Source organism: Coloeus monedula, assembly GCF_965178545.1.
Source record: "Coloeus monedula genome assembly, chromosome: 23".
Classification (NCBI taxonomy): domain Eukaryota; kingdom Metazoa; phylum Chordata; class Aves; order Passeriformes; family Corvidae; genus Coloeus; species Coloeus monedula.
The window spans coordinates 1,673,604-1,694,794 of record NC_138803.1 but is presented as its reverse complement, the minus strand read 5'-3'; the positions used below and the strand labels follow the sequence as shown (position 1 = coordinate 1,694,794).

Below are 21,191 nucleotides of genomic sequence, written 5' to 3'. Positions count from 1 at the left end.
CGTGTTGGGGGCCAGCATGGCACTGGCACACCTTGGTAATGCAGAACCATGGGGAGAATGGCAGGCTCCGGGGCAGACTGAGGCATGGAGTGCTGCGTGACCAGTCTGACCCTCCTCTGTCAGCTTAGCACAGATCCCAGGTGCAGTGACCACTGGTGACACTGTCTCCGTGTGCCCAGGGCCTTGGGGCTGTCAGCAGGGAGTTAGTCACCATGTGTGACTGCCACTGTGTGTACCAGTGTCCAGAGGCTCGGGGCACCCCTTGGAGCATGGATTTGGCCTGTTCACCTACCACCCCCTCCTTCCCAAGCTGCACAGTTGTTTCCATGGGTTATTTTGGAGACCATAGTGGGTGTTGGGATGCTCCCAGCTCTTGTGGTGCTTTCAGGAGCAGCTTTGGGGGCAGGTGTGGCTCTGGGATGTGCAGTGCCGTGTGCAGGAGCAGGGTCTGTCCCTGGGGATTTTGGGCTCCCCTGGCTCATCAGCACAGGGGAACAGAGGGCAGCACACAGGTGGGATGCATGGACATGGAGCAGCTAGAAGCTCTGGAGCTGGAAAAGGAACTGTGGTTTGGATGTGCAGGTGGGGTGGTTTGGGGCCAAGTGCAGCATCCATTGAAAGAATAACCCACAAATGGGCTGGAGGCCCAGTCTGGATCTCTCCAGCGGGTTCACTTGGAAACTTGTGTATGGGAGAGACCCAATTAAGTAGATTTATGGCTGCTCTAGCCTGAGAAAGTCTGAATCCCTTTTAAAAGCTTGGCTCACTGGAGCCAGACGGGGTCCAGGCTCCAGGTCTCTCAGCCCTGCCCTTGTTACAAGCAGTGATTCGCAAGGCTTAGCAGCCACGATCGCCCCTGAAGTGCTGATTCGGCTCAAGTCCCAGCCTGTCACTGCTTCACGGCTGCTTATTGTCTGCTCTCACCTGCCAGAGGGGAGATGGTGGCCCCCTCCCACAGCGTGGGGCTGCCCCAACCTGCACTGGTGGCAGTGGTGGGAATGGTGGTAGTGATGGGGATGGTGGGGTGATGGGGATGGTGTGGTGAGGTGGGGATGGTGGGGTGAGATGGGGATGGTGGGGTAATGGGGATGGTGGGGTGAGATGGGGATGGTGGGGTGAGATGGGGATGGTGGGGTGAGATGGGGATGGTGTGGTGAGATGGGGATGGTAGGTTGATGGGGATGGTGGGGTGAGATGGGGATGGTGTGGTGAGGTGGGGATGGTGTGGTGAGATGGGGATGGTGGAGTGAGATGGGGATGGTGGGGTGATGATGGCAGTGATGATGACTGCAGTGGTGGGGGTGCAGTGATAGAGGCAGTGAGTGCAGGCAGGGAATTGACTTCCTCCCCCTCTGCAGCCACCCGTGGACCCTCCCCCAGAGCCATGTGATTTTGAAGAAAGGTCCACCAAGGTGTGATATGTGGAGTGGCTGTGTGGGGTCCTGTCACCTCTCTTCCTCTGGCTCCACAGGGGCTGGTGCTCGCTCCTTGGGGGACCTGGGCTCTGCAGGACACGTGCTATCCCCACAGTGCTGCCCACTGTAACTCCATTGCCTCCCCCAAGACTTGCTGCTGGCCTCTCTTCTCTCAGCCAAGGCTATGAGAAGAGCCACGTGCTGGGCTGTGTCCAGCCTCCTTCCGCAGCCTTGCAGGGCTCCGTGCAGGGCAGCAGCATGTGCAGAGGCCAGCCTGCCTTGGTGGAGTCACGGGCGGGGACGTCAGGTATCTGCAGCTTCCCCCTGCACATCTCCATCCCTGATGGCAGGAGGCTGTGCTTCCATGGGGAATAGCACCTCCAGCTCCACCAGCTGAGGGGCTGCTGCTGTCATCCAGGGAGTGGTGGTCAGGCTTTCCCCATCCATCTGCCTGGGGGTCAGCAGAGCACCGGTCAGCTGTCCAGATACCCTGGTACCCCATTACCTGGGTGGCCCTGTCGCTGCCCTTCGGGGAGCAGGACCCTCTCCTGACACTGCTGCAGAGGATGCAGGGCTGGCAGCCAGCTCTTTGCTCACACCAATGAAAGCAATTAAACCAGGAGTGCTACTGAACCTGATGCCTTCTGGGTGGGGCAACAGGTTTGCAGGAGAGAGCGTGGTGCTTTCCCAGGGCATGAGCAAGTGTGGAAGACGTGCTCTGCCCAGCCTGGGTGCCCTGGGACATCTCCTGAGAGAGAGGGGTGATTTGGGGCTACTGGTGCATCCTTGGTGGGAGCATGCAGGGATTGCAGGGCTGAGCTGGAAGACAAGGCCAACACTGCAGACTTGGCAGTTACCCACCAGAGCCCTGTTAGCCATCTCCACTGCTCGTTCTGCCTGTTTGGGAGCTGTTGTAGGGAGAAAGACAGTTAAGCCCCAGAGAGAAGGACTGGAGGTTGAGACCATCCTGCTGCCCGGCTGTCCAGGAGTGGGAATCAGAGCTGGATGTAATAATGCAAGATAAAGTCATTTCCTCCATTCAGGAAGACTCTGCTGCTGGCACACCACGATGCCGGTGATAGAGTTGCAGGCTGCAGGGTGTGAGTGCAGAACCCGTGGGGCTCAGTGAGGTTCACACCGGGCTCGGGCTGTTGGATTTCTCCTCAGGTGGTCTCTGAGTGCCAGAGTGGAGGGTTTTCAAGAAAAATACCAACAAAACACTGCCTGTGCTGATTCATTCATAATCAGGACTAGGAGCAGGGGCTGGGGCAGATGGAGGGAACAGTGTGAGTCTGCTCGAGGGTTCGTGGAGCCGGGGAGTGCAGCAGGGCCGGAGGAGGCTCACAGCCCCATGAGAATGGGTTTTATTGCAGAGTTTATTTGTGGATTTTTCAATGCACTGGAAGGAATTGAGCAAGCAGTTAAAAATGTTTTCCAGCCTGGGGAAATTCGTTACAGCTACTGTGTAATAGGGGCCCACCAGAATGACTCAGGAACACCATGCAGCCTTTCCCGGTGAATTCCTGCTTGCTGTTGAAATCTTTACTGGGTCAACAGGAGACCTTTCCCAGTTGGATCCTCTGAAATGAGACCAGTTGGGTCTTGGGGGGCAAGAAAACACAAGTATGAGTGCTGAGTGAAGACAGGTGCAGACGATTCACCCATGCAAGCTTGGCACCCTTGTGCCAAGGCCTGGTATCATGTCCCACTGTCCTGCTGCCTGCATATGGACACGTGGGCACATGTGAAAGGTCACAGGCATAGGTGATACACATGCACCTTTCTGCAGGCTTTTGCTTCCATGTGGCCCCCACACGAATGATGCAAACACATACACACACACAGACACAGGCAAGTTTCTGTGCCAAGGCACATGGGGCACACGTGTCCCACGGATGCAGCCCTGCCTGGCCCCAGCGGGAGCTGGTGGCCACATGCTTCTTTGAAATGAACTGTCAGAGCCATTTGGAGTTGATTATTTCCTCATTCCTTGACGTACTTGGCCACGTCGGCAGCACCCAGCTGTGGGGCCATGGCTGCACCCCAACGTGCGGACGAAGGAACTGCTGCCGCTTGCTCTGGGAGGTGGCGGGGAGAGCTGGACATGAGCACAACCTGGAGCTCCCCAGCCTTGTCCAGCCATGGTTCTGTGCTGCCTGTCACAGTCAGACTTGCAGCAAACAGTGCTGTGCCTTGAGCCACCCATTCCAGCACAGCTCTCTGCTTCCTCCTCCTCCTCCTCTTCTTCTTCCTTTGGCTGCCTCTGGCCCTGCATCCCACCTTGCAGATGCTCCTTCTCGTGGTGATGGTACCTGCTGCTGTCCCAGCTTGGCCAGGCAGGAGGTGGGGGCAGTGGGCACTGTGTGGGTCAGGGCCGGGCACCCTCAGTGCCAGGGTGCTGGGTGTGTGTAATGTTGTGGTTGGCACTGGAGGCTGTGCCAGGGAGTGCTGCAAGCGAGAGGGTGGTTAGGGGTGGGCTGAGGCTTCCTGCCTCAGTTTCCTTGTGTGCCAAGTGGAGCTGTATCATATTTGCTGATGTTGAAGAGAGCACTGAAAGGGCTCAGTTGAGAAAGGAGTGTTGAGTGAGAGCTGCTCAAGCACAGCAGAGGGTATGGGCAAGTGAGACCCAGCCTGGCACAGGACAAGTGACTTGAGCAATGGGGCCTGGTGACCTCCCAGTGCAGGGCCTGGGGGCAGTGGCTGCATCTCAGGGCTGCCCTGTGTGTGGTCAGAATGGCGGGCAAAGGGCCAGAGCCAGCACCCCCTTCCCTCTGTAACAGCAGGGTGGACAGAGCCTGCGGGAGCAGCAGCATCTGCTGAGGGGCTGCAGCCAGCCTGGAGCTGGGGCAGGGAGACATCAGTCCCTGAGCCTGCAGCTCCAGTGGAGTGGGGAATGCTGTGGAACACATCCCAGCCGTAGCTGCCGGGAAAAGGAGCCTGGCCTAGGCCGGCTGTCCGACTGACCCCACCACGGCGTGGGCTGAGCCTTCTCTGCTGCTCCATGCTCCAGCAGCTGGAAACATCTGGCTGCACAAGCTTACTAAATCGATGTGGGGAGGAATCCAGCGCTCTCCTGCCGTTCCCACACTTCAGCCTCTCCCAGTGGCTCCGGTTTCGACTCAGCTCTGGCATGCGGTGACTCGGTGAGCTCTGAGCCAGCCCCGGCCCCTCGCTGCCCCTGGGGAACAGACTGCAGGAGTTCTGGTGTCACCACCTGGACAGCACTGTGGGGGCAGATGGTGGCACTTCAGTGCTAGCAGCAGGATGTGTGCCAGAGGTGGGTGAGCAACTCTTCCAGTCCCAATTTGGCCCTTTCCTGGGTGACAGCTGCTGCTTTTCCTGGAGTCCTGGACTGTCACCCAAAAACTGGGGTGATGTCATCCAGGCATGGATGGCCAATGGTGCAGTGGATGAAGCTGGGGATGTGGGTTGGTGCCATTGCCCTGAAACTCCTATCCCTGAGCCCTGGGATGCTGCTTATCACCACTGGTACCCCAGCAGCAGAGCAGTGCAGGGGAGGTGGTACCCCTGTGCCGGCCCCTCAGTCAGGGCAGCTGGGGACACAGCGCGGGCTCGCCCCACTGCTCCTTGGATGGGGATGGCTGTAGCAGCCCCGCTGGCAGTGGCGCCCAGGGAGGAGGCAGCGCCAGGCCCTGGCGCTGGCTCTGTGCCCGGGGGAATGGCTGCGGGTGGCCATGGGGGAGGAGGCAGAAGGGGTTTTGGGAGGGAGCCATGCCCGGGAGGAGCGCACTGCCGAGCTGGCAGGGGTGGGAGCCACTGCCGGCGCCAGGGGACAACAGTGGCTCTTCATCCCATCCCACCCTGTCCTGCCTCAGCACGCAGGGACGTGGCACTGCCAGGGTGTGCATGCCACCCCCTCCGGCTGCGGGAGCTGGGTCTGGGTGACAGCACTCAGTGAATGGGGCCAGGGTGAAGGAGCTGAGGGTGCCGAGTCCTTCCCTAAATGGAGACCCACCAGGGGACACTGGTGGGTGTTGTGTTGCTCTTCCCTGAGGTTCAGGGAACCCAAAGCTCCCATTGCCCTACACACTGCAGTGTGACAGCCGGGGACTTGGCCACAGGTTCCTGCCCTGCTATTTCAAACCTGAAAATCCATCTTTGCAGGCAACTTGAGGGCAGGACCTGGCAGCTTTGAGGTGCCAACATGACCCTTTCTCCCTGCCCCACCAAAGGGACACAGTGTCCCCTTGTCCCTGACTGCAGAGCAAGGTGGGTGCCACCCTTCAGCACTGAGGGCCTCTCGAACCTCCCCTTGTTACATGTGTGCAGCCGCCTAAGCTCCATCCCTCTCCTGTACTGCCTGTGCATCCCCATCCTGTGGCTCTGGGGACCACTTGGAGCTTCTGTGCCTTTGATTAATTCTTCCAATCTCCACAGTGGAGATTTAATAATCAGTTAATAATGACTTGTGTCCTGCTGAGCCAGGTTCTGGGAGCTGGACTGGGGTGATTGGACACATGCAGGGATGGGTGTCCTTATGCTCTGATGTGGCTGGCCACATTGGGTGCCCTGTGGGCTTACCAGCCCTTTTACCTCATCTACAACTGACTTTAACCTGCTTGATTGAACCCGTCTCATCGGGGCTGTTCCTGCTTGTCACCCCTTTCCAGGCTCATGCGTAAATTGGTGCCGCTTCACTGGTCTGAGGTGCTCCTACCCGGGCAGGTGGGCGAGGGGAGCATCACCCACGGGTGCCGCCTCCGGCATGGCCAGAGTGCGATGGGGACAAGGGACACGAGCCCTGCTTGAGCACTGGCGTGTGGCTGTGCCGTTGTGGGGAGCTGCTGGGGTGTGTGCTGTCAGTGTCCCCCATCCCTGTGTCCCTGCAGTTGGGGTGTGTGCTGTCAGTGTCCCCCATCCCTGTGTCCCTGCAGTTGGGGTGTGTGCTGTCAGTGTCCCCCATCCCTGTGTCCCTGCAGTTGGGGTGTGTGCTGTCAGTGTCCCCCATCCCTGTGTCCCTGCAGTTCACACGGTGCCAGTGCCATTGCAAATCCTGAAGTACTGGTTGCCACGTTACATTAGGAGGAGCCACATGTCATGTCTCTGACGCCTGCTGTCACTGCAGATCCATGGCAGGCTGCAGCTGAAAGGCCTGAAATCAGGGATCAAAGCCGCTGTGGTACGGCTGTTAGTGCCCGGAGTGCACGCGAGCGGGACGGGGACACGGGGCTGGAGCCATGGCCCCGAGCCCACAGCACTGCTGGGGCTCTGCCAGGATAAGCCCCCTCCTCTGTGCAGGTGTCTGTGTTCTTACACATCCGTGCAGGTGTCTCTGCGGGGTGTGCCCATGCCTCCATGTGCAGGTGCATGTACACGTTTGTGGATGTGCCTGCAGGTATGTGCACAAGTGGTTGTGATATGGGCAGATGCACATGCACATGTGCATTTCGGGGTGGCTCTGTGTGTGTGTACACATCCATGCCGTGGGTGTGCACACCTGGTGAAGCCCCAGAGCAGACAGAACTCAGGGGTACTCAGCTCTGGGCTGTACCTGTGGGGGGCTCAGTCCCTCTGGCTGCTCCAGCCCTGCACAGAAGCAGCCACTCCTTCATGAGTGGGGCTCAGTGTCCTCCACTCCCTGACATCTTCTTGGTCCCACTGGCTGCACACCAAGTGATGCTGCTCCAGCACCCATGTTCCCAGGCTGGAACACCCCTGGTGCCTGGGGGATGCAGGGGCAGGTTTGGGGACATTCTTCCAGAACTGCTGCTCCTGTCACCTGCGTGGGTCCTGTGGCCCCACTCAGTCTCTGCCAGCTCATCCTTTCTGGACTAGACATCCCCATCCAAACTGCATGCTTGGGAGTGGCATTTCAGGGTGGTGCAGCTCCAGCCTGGTGCCAGCCTTGCCCTGCTCGTTCCTGGTGGGCAGAGCCAGGGCTGTTGGTCATGGCCATGGGCAGGGGGATGCTCCATCCATCCATCCGTCCGTCCGTCTGTCCGTCTGTCTGTCCCTTTAAAACCATCACCTTGTCTCTCCACAGACCCCGAGTCCCAGAGGAAGAGGACAGTGCAGAATGTGCTGGACCTACGTCAGAACCTGGAGGAGACCATGTCCAGCCTAAGGGGCTCTCAGGTGTCTCACAGGTGAGGCCCTGGCACCAGACCCTCCCCACTCCTTCCCCACAGTCAGTGTCCTTCCTGGGGTGGATGGGGAACGGCTCTGCTCCTGGTGAGGGCCATGTGGGTGGGAGGGAATCAGTACTGCTCCGTGTCCTGGGGACCCTGTGCATGGAGGCTTGGAGAGAACCCCCCAAATCCATGGGGTGTCGTGTGGTGCTGCAGCAGATTCCTGTCCCTGAAAGTGCTGTGGAACAGTGGGAGTTGGGGAGTGGTGGCAGTGAGGGGAGCTGGCAGAGCAGAGAGAGGGGATGAGGTCTGTTCCCAGTGGTCAGGTGATCCTGAATGGACCACCAGAGGTGAAGGTATCTCCTGTACCCACCCCGGTTTGCACCAGAGGCTCCATCCCTATCCGTGACTTAGTTTTTCTGCTGTGTGTAGGGTGATGATGGAGGAACTCTCAGCCAAAGCCCAGGAACAGAGGTGGGGGTACCCTGGGGTGCCCTGCCCAGATTGGGGTGAGGGGATGGTGGGGCTAGGTACAGGGTGAGCAGTGGGTGGAGAACCCAGAGCACAGCACTCTGACACACGTCTGGGACTGCCTGTGTTCCCCTGGGTCACTCACTTCAGATCTCGCAGATTTCTGCTTCACTCTGGGTTTGCAAGGTTGTGTGGGTGTCAGCCGGTTGGGAAAGCGGGGATGTGGGAACATCCTTTTCCTGGAGTGTGTTGCCACCTCGTGGTCTACCCTCGATCCTGTTTTTTGTCTTGGAAGGGACAAAAAGCAGCAGCTTCCTCCCACCTTTCACCCACCACTCACCATTACAGACCTTCTGTGTCACCCCTCAACCAGCCTTGCCCAGGATGAAGCAGTCCCTTGATCTCCCTCTTCATCACCTGAAATCTCTAGACCTTGCTCGCCCTTGCTGTGATTCCTGGATGTTTTCCGAGCTGGGAGCAGTAGAGAGCCACATGTGGCAGTGGGATTTGCATGGGACCACAACAATATTTTGTGAGCTGGCCATTTCCTGAAGTTATCCATTACAGCTCTGCCATCCCTTTGCTCAGTGCAGGAGCTGGGTCAGAGCCCAGCACTCCTCGTGCCAAGGCAGGGCTGCGTTGTGTTCAGCTTCGCTTTCATCGCTGTCAAACTCCACCCCCCTCCTCACCCCAGCGCTGGGCTCCTTCAGAAATCCTCGTCAGCTCAGGTCTTAGGAAAATAGGGCGAGGACATTAAGGGTGATTAAATTAGCATTGCTGGTGGGATTTGACTCTTCACTATCACTTCCTTTCCTTGATGAGCTCTGAGTACATCACATGGTAGATGCCTCAGCTGCATTCCTGCCATGGAGAAAAATGGCTATGGATAGCCCGGGGATCCCTACCCCTGCACTCTGTCCCTTTCAGCGGGACTTGAATATGTGAAGATCTTCCCTCTTATCCCATGGCAGCTGAACTTATTTGGAGGCTTTTTTTATTCCAGTAGCCCACAGCAGCCTCGGCAGCTCCCTGCATCCCTCCAGGAGCTCCTCTGCGGCTGTGAGCCAGATTTTCCTTTCCCAAAGCTGTGTCAGCTCTTCCCTGGTACATTGTAATTACACACGTACCCACTCATTCTGCTCCTGGGAACACTTCCTCCAAGTCTGTCCAATACAGATGTCATCTGCAAGTCCTCTGGATGTGCCTGCATTGCTGGTGTCCTGTAGCTGCTTTGGGCTCTCTCTTTATTCCTTCCACAAACTATTTCTCAAATCTCTCTTATTATCCTCACTGAGTTCTTCCGTCCAGTGGCTGAGGGCTCAGTCTTTGCTGTTCCCTTGTTAGGGCACAATGTTATTCCTGAAAGATGTCACCATATTCCTGCCAGCAGGGCTGCATGAACTTCCTTGTAGCTTAGAGAATCATGGAATCACAGAGTCACTGAGGAGACTCAGTGGACACTTGGAGGACACTTGAAGAGAGCCTCTAAGATCTTAAAGTCCAACCATTTCCACAGCACTGCCATGTTCACCACTACACCATATTCCCAAGTGCCACATCCACATGTTTTTTAAACACTTCCAGGGATGGTGACTCCACCACTTCACTGGGCAGCTGTGCCAGGGCCTGACCACCCTTTCAGGGAAGAAATTTTCCCCCATATCCAACATGAAACTCCCCTGGCCCAGCCTGAGGCCGCTCCCTCTCATCCTGTCCCTGTTCCCTGCGAGCAGAGCCCAACACCCCCCGGCTGCCCCCTCCTGTCAGGGAGTTGTGCAGAGCCACAAGGTCCCCCCTGAGCTCCTTTTCTCCAGGCTGAGCCCCCCACAGCTCGCTTGGTTGCTCCTGGTGCTGCAGACCCTTCCCCAGCTCTGTTGCCCTTCTCTGGACATGCTCCAGCCCCTCAATGTCTTTCTTGTCATGAGGGGCCCAGAACAGAACCCAGGATCTGAGGTGAGGCTTCTGTTCCTCCTGCTCAGAAACATGGTTGGCATCTGCTCTGAGCTGCCGGCAGCACATCCTCAAACAGCCTTTGTGCTGCCGACAAAAACAAAACCCTTTTAGCTGCCCCTTTTAGTTCCGCTTTAACAAACTTCCTAAGTTTTTTTATGTAGTTCCCTGTTTTAGATTCAATGCTGCAGCCGGGGTTTGGCTTTGGGTGCTCCTGCAGGAACATTTAATCCAAGCTAGGGAATAATTTACTGATAGTAGCGTTTGGAGCCAATTCGAGGACTGTGGGTTCCCAAGGAGCTGCTCCAAGAAGTAATCGTTTCTCGTGGCTAAATTTAGTTTTAGCATCACTGTTTGCCCAAAATACACCCCGAGAGGCGCAGGGAGTGATGGAACTGCCCATTCCTGAAGCACTCGCAGGCTCTGGGCTGGCTGCAGAGCACTGTGCTTGTGGGCAGCTCCTGGGGCTGGGCAGCCCTCTCTTTGGGGTCATCCTTCCCGCCCAGATGTAGGGGTTCAGTCTGCAGGGGTTCAGTGTGGGGTGCTGCTGCAGGGACTGGTCCCAGGTCTGTCCTTCAGCATCCTTTTGCTCACAACCTCCACTCCCTGCCATGGCTTCGCTGGGATTGGTGCCACCACCCCAACATGTCCTGTCCTGGGTCTGGTGTGATCTTGAGGTGAAGGTGTTGAAGTGCTGGGGGAAAAGTGGCTGAGCAGAAGCAGCTCAGACACAGGGGAGCATTTCTGGGCTTTCCACTAAAGGTGCCCTATTAGTAGAGTTCAGCACAGCTGGATTTTGGGGCTGGGGCCAGTCTCCAGAATAGTGCTGACCCCTCTCCCAGGTGTGTTTGCCACCAGTCCTGGTGGCACCCCTGGCCCTGCTCTGAGGTGGGTGGACAGGGCTGTGGTAGAGTGCTGCCTTTGTGGGTTGACTTGAGCACAGAGCCCCCATCACACCCCATGTCCTATTCCACCGTCCCTGGGGAGACATGAGCATCACTGAACACCGTGGTATGCATGTCCCGGTGGGCCCTGGACTGTGGGACACTGGGATGGCGCCAGGCAGGGAAGGAGGGGACTGTCCCTTGCCAGCTGAGATGGAGGGGGTGCGGGACAGACGGCATCCCTACAACCACAGTCCTGGGAGCCTCTGGCCTTGCCTGGCTGCCTCAAAATGGGCAGTTTTGGCATCTGAACACTTGCAGACCCAGTTCTGGGGGGGATGAGGCAGGGCACAGACCTCCACTGCCCCCTGTGCCCTGCCTTAACCCCCTGACTGCCTGTCCTTGCAGCTCCCTCGAGATGACCTGCTATGACAGTGATGAAGCCAACCCACGGAGCATCTCCAGCCTCTCCAACCGCTCCTCGCCGCTGTCCTGGCGCTACGGGCAGTCCAGCCCGCGCCTGCAGGCCGGGGACGCGCCATCGGTTGGGGGAAGCTGCCGCTCCGAGGGCACCCCGAGCTGGTACATGCACGGGGAGCGGGCGCACTACTCGCACACCATGCCCATGCGCAGCCCCAGCAAGCTGAGCCACATCTCCCGCCTGGAGCTGGTCGAGGCTCTGGACACCGACGACGTGGAGCTGAAGTCGGGGTACATGAGTGACAGTGATCTGATGGGGAAGACGCTGACGGAGGATGATGACATCACCACGGGGTACGTGCCCGTGCGGGGAATCGTGCCTGGATTGGGGCTCTCCAGGAGGTTTCACCCACTCCTGTTCGGCCAGCGGTGGGGGAACACCTGGCACAGCGGGGGCAGATGGAGTGGTACATAGGTTACAGCCAGCCTGGTTAGGGTTGGATCATGTCCCCGCATCCCAGGAGTGGGATGCAGTGCTGGTGGTGCTGGGCCAGCTGGATGTTCTTGGGGCTGATGGGCTCCTGAGCCAGAATGAGCTGCTCTCCCAGCATGTGGGAAGTGTCCAGCTTGATCTGGGTGTTTCTGGAGCAGGGAGCTGAAAAAAGTGCATAGTCTGTGGCTACAGAAGCCCTGAGCCAGAGTCCTGCTGGGGTGAATGCTGCTGCTTTCAGAAGTGCTCTCCAGTTTACACCAGTCAGTCTGAGTGGCTTCCTGTGACCCTGGCACTGTGGGGACGTCCTGTGGGACTGCTGGTGGTCCGTGGTGGGACAGGCTGGGTCAGATCTCAGCACCCCAGTGAGAACTGGGCACCGAAGTGTCATTGCTGATGGATGACTCCACATGGAGCAGGGTGTGCTGCTGAGCTGGATCCCCCCTTCTGGGACCCTGTTGACCTCCATCCCTCCACCCATGGGGCCAGGGGCATCTCCTGCCAGATGGGCACAACCCAGCACTCCCAGGGCTCACGTTTTCTTGCCAGATGTGTCCAGCTCCTGCTGCACTGTTGAGGTGCCCCTGACTCTGGCAAGGGTCCAGGGTTTGAACATGTTGGAGGTTTCCTGTTTCGGCGCAGGAGAAAATAAATAATTTGTGCGTTTGAGCTGTCCCAGAGCCCGAGGAGGTATTTGGCCTCCTGACAGTGCTGCTCTGGCCCTCCTGGGGTGGCTGTAGTCATTTCAGTTTGGTGCAGGATAGAGCACAGCCTGCAGCTTCACACCCATCCTGGGGCCAGTGCTCCCCAGATATGGCCTGGAGGCACATGTTGCAGTTGCAGGGGACACACCATCAGCTATCTGCTGGCTTCTGCTCCTGCCACGCTCCAGCTGTGGGCTGAGAGTGTCTGCAGCACTGTGGGTGTCAGACCCATCCTCCCCATGGGCACGTGAGGTGACCTTGGGGGCTGCCCTGCTTGTGAATGAGGGAGCCTTGTGCTGGTTCAACACGGACCCTCCTGTAGATCTTAACCTATTGCTTGGCAGCCAGAGGTGCCCATGTCACCACGTTCTGCCACTGGCCACTGGACTGCGAGGTGTGATTGGCAGTGGGGTGGATTTGTCCTGCCCTGATGGCTGAGGTTGCAGCAGGGCTGGCCGTGGGGATGAAGGGTACACTGCTCCCCATCTCCCTCTTTGTCTCATCTCGGTGCTGCTCATGCAGGTGGATAACCTCAGGGTGCCCTTGGCTTCAGAGGCAGTGCTGGGAGGGGTGACTGGAGCAACATTTTGTCTCCATCAACCATGGAGCGGGGGGACTGTGAGCAGGGTCAGGGACCTACAGCAGCTCAGCCCTGCACTGCTATGGGCAGGATTTACTTCTCCTTCAGGAAGGCACAAGCTTTGGGGATGGATCCCTGCATGGCGGAGCCTCTGCAAGGCCCTGGCAGCACCACAATCCCCTGGTGTGGGTGAGGCTTTCAGTGCTGCGGTGAGCTGGGCCATGGCCAGGTGCCACAGTCCCTGGTCCTGTGCAGAGTCCTCAGCATGATGCCCTGGATGTGCCCGGAGTTCTCTGCCATGCCATGCCAGAGACAGACTGGGTGCTCTGTGCTGGATACCCTACCCATGGAGGGGTGCAGGAGTGAGCCAGGGCAGCGCAGGACCCCCTTATGTGCAGGGGCATGTACTGGGGATCAGCCATTTCACCAGGGTCGTTGCAGGCACAGAGCCGTGTAATGACCTACACAGCTTCACGGCTTCATCCCAATGGCCCCACAGCAGGACTTGGGGGGTGTCTCCCAGAGCGGGCAGCATGGCAGGGTCTCTGTCCCCAGAGCATGCCTTTGGCTGGGTGCTGGGGTACACTGAGGTGCCCTGTCTAGGAGCCTGCACACCCTGGGTGCAGAGCCAGAGCAGTAGAGCAGGGGCATTGCCTCCTATTCAGAGCCAGATGAGACAAGGAGGAGCTGGCCAGGAGCGCTCATCCAGCAAAGCCCCTCATCCAGACCCCGCTCATCCAGCACAGCCCCTCATCCAGCCTCCCTTCACCCAGCACAGCCCCTCATCCAACCTCCTCGCTGGCTCTGACCTAGAAAGCCACCACCGCCCCAGGCCCCATCTCCCGGTGCCGCTAATGCACCGGGCAGGAGCCGCGTGCTGCAGATGGGGCCAGCAGCCCCCAGCCCGGGCCGCAGGGCAGCGTCCCCTGCACCGCGCCGGCGCACGCCCCAGCTTGTAGGGCAGTAGGTCAGAGACGGCTCAGAGGACGCGGTGACACGTCCCCGTGGGAGACGTGTGGGGCTGTGGGATGCAGCCCAGCATCCCTGTGGTTCTGCGGGGAAGCAGACTGGAAGGAGCGAGGGCTGAGGTAGGTGAGGCGCGGCCGGGGCAAGGGGACTGCCTGCAAGATACTGAGGTGGATTCAGCTGGGTGGAGGTTGGGGTGAGCCCAGCCAAGGAGGCTGTGCGGGACCTGAGGCCCGGCTCAGAGAGGGTGTGGGATGGTCAGGTCTGAGCAGGGATTGGCTGGGGACACCCAAGCCCCCAGCAGCATTTCTGTGTTAGCCAAATGTACCGGCATCCTGGCTCCTCGCCCAGCCGTGCCTGCATCCATTGGCATGACACTCGCAACTCCCCTCTACCTGCTGCTGGTTTCAGGGGCTGGAGAGCTCTGGCTTTGGCCCCCTGTTCAGCAGCACATCCCTTTTGTTCCCAATGTCACCATATCCTCCTTGTGCACTGCAGCAGGGCAGGGACCTGGCACAGGGAGCACCCACCAGGATATGTCTGGGATGGCTAAAGGGATGGAAAGGATCCTGCTGCTCTCCTGCCCTGTCCTGCCTGTCCTTGGGGCCTGGGCAGGGCATGGGCAGAGATAGCACCCAGTCTTGGGCTGTTTCTCTGACACTGAAACGTATTTGCTCCCTTCCTTAGTCAACTCTGGTTCCCACCCACCACCATTTCAGTGGCCACTTGCTGTTCCCTGCCCTGAGGCCAGTTTCAGGAGGGGTGCAGTGCCACCAGTGATGCTTTCCCACCCATACAGGCTGGGGTTGTTTCCTGAACACTGGAGATCACCCCACCAAAGTCACTCCACTGGGAGGTTCCCCAGGGGCATCTCTGTCTGCATAGCCACAGCGTGGGTGCCTTTGCATGCAGACCTGCACGTGAACCAGGCAGTGGTGAGGAGCATGGAGCGGGATGTGCAAGCCAGGTTTGGCCTGGTTTTATTCTGGCCATGTCCTGCATGTCTGAGCAGTGCCACCACGGTGTGGCTGCATGTTGGTGTGTCTCCCCCTGTGCTATGTGTGCCCGGAACTTGACGTGATAATGGTGTATCCTGGGTAGTGGCTCAGCACCATCCCTGGGTGTTCTCTAGGGCCAGTTGGATCACAGTGGGAGTGAGTGGGATGCTGCAAGGCTTTGCTGCAGTGAGGAGCTCATGGGGTGCAGATGGAGCCAGTGGGGCTGGCTGCTGAGTCAGCATCTTCTGCTGCAGTCGCTGCAGCAGCAATGATGGTCTGTGTGTGCTGCAGGGCACAGCTGTGGGGGCACAGCTCTGGAGCCAGTCCTTGGGGCTCTGCATGTCCCCTGGGGCTTCCAGAGCCCTGGGGGAATCTTTGTTCAACCCTGGGACTGCTGTGATTTCAGGATGTCCTTTCAGGTCTCATTTCTTAGAGGTGGAAAGGGAGGCAGCATTGCATCCCATCACAGCAGTGGCAGCATCTCTGCCCTCGTGAGCCAGGTACTGCCCTGACTCTGCTCATGGGCATGAAATGGAGCTGAGGCAGCAGCTTTTGGAATTGGGAGCGCAGTGCACGCGTGTCTAGCCCATGGCACACCCCAGGCCCCGTCCCAGGTCACTGTGATGGTGCTGCTGGCAGCCAAGTGCTGCAGAGCCTGTGGTCCCCTCCAGCAGGGCTGGGGGCTGCCAGCAGCATCCTCCCGGGAGAGGTGCTCTGGAGCTGACACCCGCTGCGCTCCTGCTGGCCTGGCTCCGGCTTCCTCGCAGCTCCTCGGGCTCGGCACAGCCCGTAGGCGGGAGCAGATGTTTGGCTCAGCTCCCCAAGAGCAGCAGGGGAGCGGCCGCCCTCCTCCTGCTCCAAGCAGGATTGGCGCTGGAGCCTGCTCCCTTCCCTCAAACGCCCCTCACTCCACTTTGGCTGGTCCAGGATGACCCCTTGCTGTGTCCCAGTGAGCCCATGAAGTCATTCCTCATCGGGGGCATCCCGTGGGGCATGGCCGTGGCCCTGCACGTGGCCTGGCGTGTGGCTGGCCAGGGAGCAATGTTGTATAAATATTTGCTGGGCTGTGCCGTGTGCCGGGCTTGGCGAGTTCCTCCCTCCAGCTGGGTACAGGGGATGCTCCCAGAAAGGGGCCCCAGGACCCCACTGGGCACTGCCACCATTGAAGTGCCTTCCTGTGCGCTGCCTTCTAGCAATTCCGTCCTTTGGGGTTTGGGTTGAGGCACCCAACACTGATCCCTGGCCCCTGGGGGTGTGACAGCGGCTGCATGAAGCATGTTTTGGGAAGGGAATCCTGGGGTTGTTAGGTTTGGGGGTTCAGGCCACCTGGGGGTCAGTGCATGCCCAGGGCGCAGGCAGCTGCTGGCCCCTGCGGCTTGTTGATGAGGCTGGATTCGGACACGGGGTGGAGCCAAGCGCAGGGTTGGACCTCACACACTCGTGTGCCCTGGGGAAAGCTGCTGGGGAGAATCTGACTCCCAAGCCCACCTGCCTCTCTGCTTGCCACCTGGGGACCTCAAGACCTGGCTTTGCCTTGTGCCACCCTGCCGCCTGTGGAGGGGCCTGGCCACTGCAGACTGACGTGTCCGAGGTCACCGGCTTGTCCAGACAACAGGAAAAATAGGAATTTCGCAAGCGGGCTGAGTCACGTCGCTCCCCACCCCGGCACTGCCCTGGGACTCTCTGAGCATCGCACGTGGCCGCTGCAGCCCCATGTGTGCCGCGGTGGCCCGGGTGAGCTCCATATGTCACTGAAACTGCCAGCGGAGATCCCCGCACCGGGCCACACTTCCTCCGGGGTTTCCACCATTCCGGGGGGGTGTGAGATGGGTGACCAGAGCTGAGCTCTCAGCCAGGAGTGTGGTTGGAGTCCATGGCTGATGTCACTGCAGTGGGCAGTGAGTGCTGGCTGACCCCCGACAGCCTCGGCCTTGCTGCCGCAAGGAAATCAGACCCCACTCTTACTGCAGTTGATGGCGCAGGGCTGGGGTGGAGGCACAGCCTGGCCATGGGTCCTGCCTTGCAGGGACCATGCACACTCAGGGGTCCTGTGGCAGAATCCCCTGCGCCCCTCAGGGACCTGGGGGGCCAGAGAACCAGAGGCAGTGCTGCCTGGAGAATGGGGTCCTGAATCAACTGCAGGATGTGATGTTGATCCTCTTCTGCTGGGTGAGCTCAGGCAAGTCAGATCCCCCTTCCCTACCTCAGATGGGGATCTGCCAGATCTCTGCAGACCCCTGTTCCTTTGAATGCAGCTTCAGAGAAAAGTGCCAGATCCCAGTACCCAAAATCCAAGCAGGAGACACCTCGGTTCTAGGTAGCCTGACTCTCTGTAGGGGCTGGAGTTCTCTGAGGGGGTACCTGGGGGTCTGGGAGGGGTCCTGGAGGGTACAGAGGGGTTTACAGGGCTGTGGGGATCAGGGAAGTCAGGGAGTGTTGTTATGCTCTGATTCCTGATGTGGATGTGAGGGGGGATGCAGAGCCCCCCCCCCCCACATCCATGGGGAGCTCCCAACCCCCTCAATGGGATTTATGAAGCTAATTGTTTTTTCTGCCCCATTAAGTGGAGGAGAGGGGGAGGGTGTGAAGAGCCCCGGCTGTGCTTGTGCTTTCGTCACTGCTCATCTCTCAATTCACAGCATGGGGCTGGGGCTGGGAGCACCAGTGCCACAGAGCCCCCTCAATGCCAGTGACCTGCTGATGTGGGGTGTGGGACCCCCTCAGTGCAGGCCCTGCATTTCCTTCCCTGCCACAGGAGGAAGGGGACAGGGCAGACCAGGACTTGGTTCCATCCAGGGTGGGCTTCAGGCTGGGAGGGGGGATCTGGCTGGACCAGCCTGGCAGGGACACGAGTGTCGGGAGCCCTGGCTTGTGCCACTGGGTCTGGCTGCTACATGGGCAGGTGTCTGTGCTGATGTGAGACAGGTGAAGCAAGGAGAGTTCAAAACCATCCAGCTCCAACAGCAACCTCTGCTTAAAAATGTGCTGGGGGTACTGATCTGTACGGGGCTCAGTGCCTGTGCTGGTGCCCGTGGGTCTGCTGTGACCAGCAGTGATTCTGTGCCATCATCTCCCACCAGGCCCGTGGCTCTGGCAGGGTCGAAGCTGCCTTCCTCAGGGGCTGCAGTGCTGGGCTGTGCCAGGCTGGCTCCCCTGCCACCCTGGATGCCCAGATTTGGGCCCAGTGGAAGCTGCTCTGAGCATTGCCTGAGCTGGCTGTGGTGGGGCTGAGGCAGCTGGCCAGGAGAAGAGGAGAGAAGGGACAGCATCCGGCATCCTGCCAGGCCGGAGGGACCGGAGGGATGCAGTGCTGGACGGGCTGTGCTGCCGCACCCGTCGGCGCACGTGGCTGTGGGGCCGTCACCCCACTGCAGCGCTGGCTGCACCGCCAGCCTCTGGCCATGAGCTTCTGCCAGGGCTCGGTGGGTGTGGGCATGAGCTGATCAGTGGGGACAGGGATGGTCAGGTATCCCTGTCCTGCCATGCCATGCTGTGCCGTACCATGCCATGCTGGGGCAAGCCCTGTGTGGTGAGTGATGGGGCAGCGGGGAAGGAGCCAAGAGGCGTTGCCGTTGCTTCAAGGAAGGAATTACTTCCCAGCCTGCAGGGACGGGGTATGTCTTGCCAAGGCTGCAGTTAACTCTCTCTGCCCTCCGCAGCCGGGCTGGCGAAGTTGCCCGTGGTGCTACCATCCCGGTGAGGACCCTGCCCTGCAGCATGGCTCTTGCTGTGATGCAAGAGAAAGAGAAAAAAAGGACAAAAATAGGGGTTTTGATCGATGAAAGAGAGGGGCAGGCGTGGGTGTCCTTTCTGGGGACGAGCGCCGGGGTTGCTGGGAGCAGCTGTCCCGGTGCCCCACAGTGGGACTCACATCGGGAGGTTGTTCCTTTAGGGAGACAGAACAGGGCGGTTTGGGGGGCACTGGGCCCAGCCCCAGTGCTGAGGAATGGCCTCTGGTATCACACTGTGGGCTGGACTGGGGGTAACTGGTGCTGTGTTTGGGGATGTGAATCGTGGTTTGGGGTCTCTGCGGGTATCTGGGGGGACGCTGGGAGACACCAGGGACAGGGGTGGGGGCCGTGGGCTGGGGTCAGAATGTGGGGACATAGCCGCGGGGCTTGGGGCCGGGGCGGGCGGGGCTTGGAGCCGGGACCCCGGGCCCGTCCCGGCGGGGACGAGGAGGGGCCGAAGGACGGCGGAGGGGGTCCGGTGCCGCTGTCGCTTTAAGGCGCCGGCAGCGGGGCGGTCCCGCCGCCCCCCGCCCCTCTCGCCCGCCCGGCGGGACCGCGCCGCGCCGCGGGCAGCACGATGCTGCGGGCGGGGAGGCCGCGCCGCGCCCCGCGCCTCGCCAGCAGGTACGGCACGGGCAGGGAACGGGCACCGCACCGGCACCGGGCGGGGGCGCGGCCGGAGCTCGGCCCCGGCAGACAAAGCCCCGTGCCCCGGGGCCGCTCCGCGGGCGGTGCTTTGTCTCGGCCGCGCTGCTGGGGGGGGTGGGGGGGTGGAAAGGGGGGTCGGGGCAGCGCGGCCGCGCCCGGCACCGCGGCATCGGGGCATCGGGGCGGCTCCCGCGGGCCTTCCCATCCTCCGCCCCGGCACCCCCATCCTCCGCCCCGGCCCCCGCCCCCCACCTGCAGTACGGCCGGGCCACCCTCCGCGGGGCTCCCGAGGCTCCGGTGCCCCCGGACGTCGGCGCTGACCCCGGGGCTGCCGAGCGGGGAGCTCCGAGCCGGGGCGCGGCCGGGGCGCAGCGGAGGGGAGCATCCCCGAGCACCGCGCGGTGGTCCGGGTCCATCCCCCGCTGCCTCCCGGTGCAGCCGCCTTCCCGGGCCGGGGTTGGGACCAGGGTGCTCATGTCCGGGACCGTGCCGGGCCATCCCGCACTCGGTGGATCCCATCCGCCCGCCGGCGCCGCGGAGCGCGGCAGAACGGACACGCTGCCCTTGAGCATCCCCGTCCCCGGGAGCTGCCGCGGGGCTGCCTGCGGGTGGGTTTGGTGCGGGACCGTCTGCAGGAGCTGGGAATGGCCCTGGGTAAGATGGAGGGGATGGAGCACAGAGCAGGGGGTGAGTTTTGTCCCGGAGTGACACTGTGACATGGCTGCCCCCCATGTGTGGGTTCAGGGGGCACTCGAGGTGCCAGGGCTCGGCCATGCTCCAGGAGTTCGTGCTTGCTGAGGGGCTAGTGGTGCTGTGGCTGAGGCTTTCCTTGCTGTGCTGCCTATGGCATATATGTGCCAGTTTGGGGGATCCCTCAGTGCACCAGCCGTGTGCCCCGTAAGAGAGTTGGAGACAGCCTCACAGTGTGCAGCTGGCTCCCCAGCCTCACCCCATGGTTTTAGTGATTTTGCAATGTGACCTTCCATGTTGTCTTTCCTTAGCACGGGGTTGCCGAGGAGGATTTGGAGTCACCTCCTGCCTTGGCTTAGCCTCTAACTCTGTGCCCCTTTCTCTGTGGCTCTCTGGATGCCTGGGGCAGTGGGGGTGTCGTATGCATGGCTGGGAGAGTATTTGGGGTTTCCCTGCCCAGCCCCAAAAGCCAAACTCAGACACCCAGCAGCACATGTGGCCCCAGCTGTGTGCCTGTAGGACACAGCCCTACAAAGCCTGGCCTCACTCCTGGCACTGCCTGCTGCCAGGTGATGCCAGGCTGGGAGAGGAGCTTTGCTGCAGGCTCTGGGGTGGGGATTTCCATTCCAGTTGGGACTCAGCCTAGGCATAGGGCTGGTGGTGAGACATGGCTTGGAGCTTAGGAGCTCAGCAGCACATCCTGGGTGCATGATCCTATTGAAATGCCTTCCTGGGCAGCAGCACCTGCTGGCTCTGTCTCAGAAGCTGCTGTGGGGACACAGGGGGCTGTGTCCATCCTGGCTCTGGCCAGTGCCTGATGAACTCTTCCCCGATGGAAAGAGCAGGACACGCAGTGCAGGTCTTACGGTGCTGGAGCTGCCTTTGTTGCTCCCTCTTGAGCTTTGGGCATTGGACAGGGATGGTGGTGGCTGTTGTTTTTGCTCTTCCACTGCTGCTGGGGCTCTGGTGTTTGCTGGACTTCTCTTGCACCTGTGTGGCCCCGATGTAGAGAAACAGGCATCTCTTGCAGGGACTGGGGCTGGCTGCAGCTCCCAGCTCTGCTCCCCACTCCTACGCCACAGCTTGTCACAGAATCATGGCACGGTTTGGGTTGGAAGGGACCTTAAAATTCATCTTGTGCCGCTCCCTGCCAAG

The 21,191-nt window shown here is 60.2% G+C and overlaps 1 protein-coding gene across 2 annotated transcripts in view; it reads left to right on the top strand.

The window, feature by feature from the left end:
• The window catches only part of NAV1 (neuron navigator 1), a gene marked incomplete at its 5' end in the record, with an annotated part of 57,713 nt that overhangs the window by 23,185 nt on the left and 13,337 nt on the right, over positions 1 to 21,191 (top strand). For both annotated transcript variants that reach the window (XM_082295961.1, XM_082295962.1), the window contains 2 exons: positions 7,420 to 7,522; positions 11,218 to 11,583. In XM_082295961.1, the coding sequence (XP_082152087.1) occupies positions 7,420 to 7,522; positions 11,218 to 11,583 (469 nt within the window). The remainder of the gene's footprint in view (positions 1 to 7,419; positions 7,523 to 11,217; positions 11,584 to 21,191) is intronic.